This window comes from Cibotium barometz, chromosome 54, assembly GCF_041138505.1.
Source record: "Cibotium barometz isolate CiBa-2024 chromosome 54, ASM4113850v1, whole genome shotgun sequence".
In the NCBI taxonomy this organism is placed as follows: Eukaryota; Viridiplantae; Streptophyta; class Polypodiopsida; order Cyatheales; family Cibotiaceae; genus Cibotium; species Cibotium barometz.
In genome coordinates, this window is record NC_141099.1 from 12273840 (window position 1) to 12279197 (window position 5358).

The 5358-nt window shown below is 41.7% G+C and overlaps 1 protein-coding gene across 1 annotated transcript; it reads left to right on the top strand.

The window, feature by feature from the left end:
* The first annotated feature begins 1079 nt into the window (after window positions 1–1079).
* LOC147607857 (uncharacterized) lies at window positions 1080–2208 on the top strand. Its single transcript, XM_086789679.1, has one exon. The coding sequence runs from the start codon at window positions 1172–1174 to the stop codon at window positions 1784–1786; it is 615 nt and encodes a 204-aa protein (XP_086645805.1). The 5' UTR covers window positions 1080–1171; the 3' UTR covers window positions 1787–2208.
* The last annotated feature ends 3150 nt before the right edge of the window (window positions 2209–5358 follow it).

Here is a 5358-nt window from a genome sequence, read left to right on the forward strand (position 1 = left end):
GTTGCAACCCTAACCCTAATTTCAACATCTTTGCTAATTTAGTTGATACATTATCACGACGATTTAGTTTAAATTATTTATACGCACTTATGTAAAGACACGATGATGTGTGTATGTCGTATCTTTTGACAACAACAGCAAAGGTGATGCATAAAAATCAAGTGGTCAGTTGTGTTGGCTTGTTGCACAAGGAGGCGTGCAACTCCTATTAACAAAGGGTTCTGCATGTAATTAGGGAGGAGGACGACATCAAGGAAGCTTTTCTGAAGTGTTTATGAGTTTCAAGTAGAGACATAAACACGATGGAAAACAAGAGAGCAATGATTGTAATGTTTTGGAATTTGTTTTTGGGCAAATAAGTTGTGTATATGCAGTGCGTTAGAGAGCAGTGTTATTTTTTTGAATATAATTAAAGTTGAAGTTTTTTTGACAGAATTTTGCAATGTAGAGAAGATTACTTTATCAAATCATTGTTCTTAATCTTGTTGGGTTTGAGTTCTATAGGACCTTTATGGTCTTGGATTAAAATTTAGTAGGTGTGATGGAGGATGTAAATAAGGATAATAATAGCAACGTTCCAAAGTATATGGTGATGGGGAAGATACATGTAAATGTTATGATAAGTCTTATGTAGAAATGTTAGTATGCTTGTGTCAAAAAAAGATTATATGGATGATTGCAACTCCCATAGATTGGTAAGATGCTAACTTTGTATGTGGAAGGAGTTGAACATTCTTCTAGCACTTGTTCAAACTAAAAAGTGAAAATGAAGAATTATGGTGTTCAGTAAAGTATTTTGTTTGTAGTTATAGATAGTAGGCATTGCTTTTAGTTAGGTGGTTTAGAATAAACAGTCCTTCTAAATCTATAGATATAAATATATGTGGGCGGGCGGGCGGGCGGGCGGTCGGGCGGGTGGCTAAAAATTATTTCTCCTTTCCATGAAGTGCCGTGTGAACAGAAACCGGTTGATTTTCAAAATGCCGACAGCTGCCCTGATGTTGCGCTTGAACTTGCGTGGAACTTACGCTAAAGTTTAGGGCGTGCCTCCCCTCCCATGATGTTATAGACTTATGGTAGTTTAAGAGAATTAGGGGGAGTTTAGGAGAATCATTAGAATTAGGGTTATCTTTAAGAAGACAGAGGAGTCCGCATTTTGCCCATCATCCTCATGGAGAGTTCTCTGTTTGCCACAGTAGCTGGAGCATGCTACGCTGGGTTCCTTCAACCGCCCGGGGGCTTCGATGGGGATCACCATTTCGACGGCTCTACCCTCACCTCCCTCTTCCTTGTTTTCAATTACTGCGCCTTTGTCACTGCCGTCTGTGGATTGCTTCTCGCCGAGCGCTGCCCTAATTTTTTAGCCAAGTGCTGCATCTTCAGCTTTCTGCTGGCCTTCTCGTTCGCAGGCCTCGCGGCCTCTTCCAAATCTGCTCTGCCCCTTCTTTGCCTGCTCTCTGCTGGGGGAATCGCCCTGTTGTTGATGGGGCCTCTGCTGGCGGTTGGTCAGCCCCCAAGTAGTTCCGCCCCTGCAGCCCGCCCCAGTGCCCCGAGCCCAAGGAGTTCCTCCGCCATTACAACCACCCCCACCCCGAGCCCAAGGACAGCTGCCGCCTTTGCAGCCTTCACCAACGCTGCTGCTGTTACTGCCGCCCCCACCCCAAGGAGTGCCTGGAGCCCAAGGACAGCCGCCGACGGGGCAGCCTCCAAGAACAACTCTGCTGCTGTTACTGCCGCCCCCAGCCCATGTAATGCCCCGAGGAGCCTTCCGCAGCAGACCCCCTGATTCAAACTGGAGACAAGAGACACAAGCGAACAATTTTTCGCCGAAATAAGTTAATATTGAGGTAAATAAGTTCATGTTGTATTGGGTAATAAGTTATATTTTGGCTATGCTGTAACATATATGGGTAATAAGTTATATTTGGCTATGCTGTAACATATATGGGTAATAAGTTATATTTGGCTATGTTGTATTGAAACTAAACAGTACAACATACCGGTAATAAGTTTGGCTTTGTTGTATTGTAACAATACAACATACCAAGTAATAAGTTATATTGTTAGCAAGGGATTGGAATTTGGGCAATAAATAATAAACACCTTGGAATTGAGGCCAAGATCTAACCTCTTTCTATTGTTTGCGCAAAAGCAGTAAACACCTTCATACTAATTTTGTGCGCAATAAATAAACACCTTCGTTATAAACTTGTCTTGTATTAAGCTTTACGTCTTATCCCCTACCTTGATGACCTCCTTGTAGCCAGATGGCTAAAATGTGTTGTTTTTAAGTTACCATTGATAATTAGTTTCGACACGGTGAAGGTTGATTTGTATAATTAGTTCTGACGCGGTGAAGCTAGATGGCTATTTTGGACGGGTAAATAGTTGAGCATGGACGATAATAATGGAGCGCATGATTTATGTGTTTGTTAATTAATTCAAAAGTTTATGATTAAATTAATGATGTTGAAGGGTAAGTATCATGATCATGAATCTTCTAGAATGTTTGTTGTTTTTCTAGATGGTGGACTTGTTGTTCGTGAATGACCAGAGTAGGCGACGATGAGACAAGTTTATTTTTCTCGAGTGGATAAAGATTCTAAATGATAGACCATCACCTAAGATTTTTTAAGACCCATAGAAAAAAATTATACGTGTGGACAATATGGATTACATACCTACCTTTCAGACAGCTCTATGGGGTGTTTTTTTTCTCTCTGAGAGGTCTTATTTTCATGAGTTTCTTGTTGGGTTTGTTAGAGTTCGTTTGCTTTCATAGAAGCCTTGGCCTAGTAGCTTGATGAGGACCCAACAGGGCTCGGAGTTTGGGTAAAACTTTATTACATTTGGTTTTTGCTTTAGCAGATCTTTGCTTATGGTTGGGCTTTGGGCTAATGGTAGTAGCTATTGTCATGTCTTTGCACGGGTATCCTAGTTTCACTTGCTAGCCAAGGTACCCTTGGGTACCCATTGGGTGAAAGCATGATAAGGTGGACTGAAAACTTGTGTCGTGCTGGACAATGGTTTACAATTGGTTTTGAAACACTTTTATGCAACGTTAGAATTAAAACCTGGTTTTTTAATCTTGTTTCCCATTTATTATATCTAAAAGACACTAGATAACATGCTAAATACATCTTATGATGATATTAAAACCACTAAAATTGGTTTTCTTCAATTGTGGTAGCAACCAATGCAACTGGTAGAAAGTGTACCACCATATCATGCATTCATCCCATTCCATCTTGACCTTCCTTGATGAGATTGAGGTTTGGGGATGGTCTTCATTTGTGTCAGTGAAGTTTTGGTTTTTCCATAGAGTTGGAGAGGGTGGCCACCCATATGATGAGGCAATGCAAGGTGTCAGTGTTGTATATTGTTAGCTTACCCGAGGCTTGGGATGTTGATAGGTTCAGCGTGTCCTTATCAACCAAGGGTACAATAACCATTTTGTAATGGGAGCTCAAGCATTACGGTCCTTCTACACTAGTTGACAATGCAATATGTGGGCTATAATCGATTCCTTGTTGAGGATAATTCTCTCTCATGGTACATGCGAGGGTCATATAAAACTTTCTCTCAACATAGATTTAGATCCAATAAGAAACTATACTTCAAATCAAGTGAATTGGGAATTGTTTCCCATGATAATGGTTACATTCATAATGTTGGAGGGGGGGGGTGGGCGGACTGACAAGATCCATGTCTCCTAATAAGAGAAATATGGTTATTAGCTATAGGGTTAGGTAGTGGCATAGATACTGGGCAACATAAGATATTTGATGCACATATGGTTGGGGGGAAGAGCTTGGCGGGTAAGTTGTGGCCATTGGTGGAGTGCTAGTATAGGAGAGAGAAGGTATTGGAGAGAGGGAAGGTATTGTGTTAGAAGTAGAAAGAGAAAGTCCAAGCATAAGGGTTGAGGATGCCACCAAAAATGCATGCAGAGCCAAAGATGACAGTACAACAAGGTCGGGTGGGTGATCGTGATGGGCCTATGATGCTAGCGTTGAGAGAAGCACACGTGAGTGTGTGGCACCAGTGCCAAGGGTAGAGAAGGAGAAGCGGGTGGGGGAAATGAGAGGGTAGAGAAGAAAAAGGCGGTAGAGCACATTATGTGGGCATGGGTGTGCTAGATGCATAGATGCAGGGATGGAACATGGGTGTGCTAGGTGCATAGATGCAGGGATGGAACATGGGTGTGATACATAGATGCAAGGGGAGGGCTATGCAAGCTAGTGTTATGGCTCACCCTAACCCTCTTTGAAACACATCTAAAAAGAGATTACCTAGTGAACCGCAACTGTCGTGAGGATCTTTCTAATGGTCGAGATCGTAACCCTTGAAGTCTCCAAGCTCTACAACTCCTTGAGAAGCAATTCCACCACATCTCCCGCGAGCGTTGTCACACCGTCGCGTTGCACTACGAGTCCTCGTCCCTCCTCTCACCTCACTTCACTTACACACTCACTAACATGTATTAGAGAGAGAGATTAGCAAGAGGATTAGCAAGATCAAGACTCAATTGCACAATGGGAGAGTATGTTGTATTATGAGAGAAATTATTTATATACATGGCCATAAGTGTTTACACTCACTTAAGTGTTCACACTCACTTAAACTATGGTCGGTCGGGCACTTTAGGCTCATAAGAGGCCTAGTGCTATTACAATGACTACTCTCATAATATATCCATGAAGTATATCACTTAGGACTTTATCCTAACCTGCTACCACACGTTCTTGAAGTAGGAATCGCTATAAATACTCCGTCACACCATTACAAGCACCCGTCCAAGTTGTAGCTTTGGAGACTATTGCTTCATATCTTGAATGTATGACCCTTTGGTGTATCTATCGTGACTCCTTGATGTAAGATAATGGCGGTAGCTCTTGTTAATTCTAGAATTGGATTAATATTCCCCCCTTCTTGATGGCAATCGCGTCCACGTGATTGTGTTGAAGACCTTTGTGTGGGGAGAATGAATAAGATTTGTCGATGGCTTTGATGTTGAATGACATTCAATGGTCATTGTTCCTCTGGGAGGAAATAAGAAAAGCTAGTTAATGAATGAAAAGGTTAGTGGTTTATTGGAAATTCTTAAGCGGGTGGGGGGTGGGGTTTTTTGCGAATGATTGCATTTTTTATATTTGTGTGAGCTCTTTTTTTTTTGCTCACTTTGTTTTTGGCAATCATCGGCAAGGTTACATGTGTTTTTTTGTTAGTGGAGACATTAAGAAATGTTAATAATGGGAGAGAAGAGAGAAGGGTCCGGAGGAACGTAGACTTAATCATCAGATCGAGATGGTGATTCTTAGTTCCTCATTTGATTCATTGAAGCGACATTCACCATTT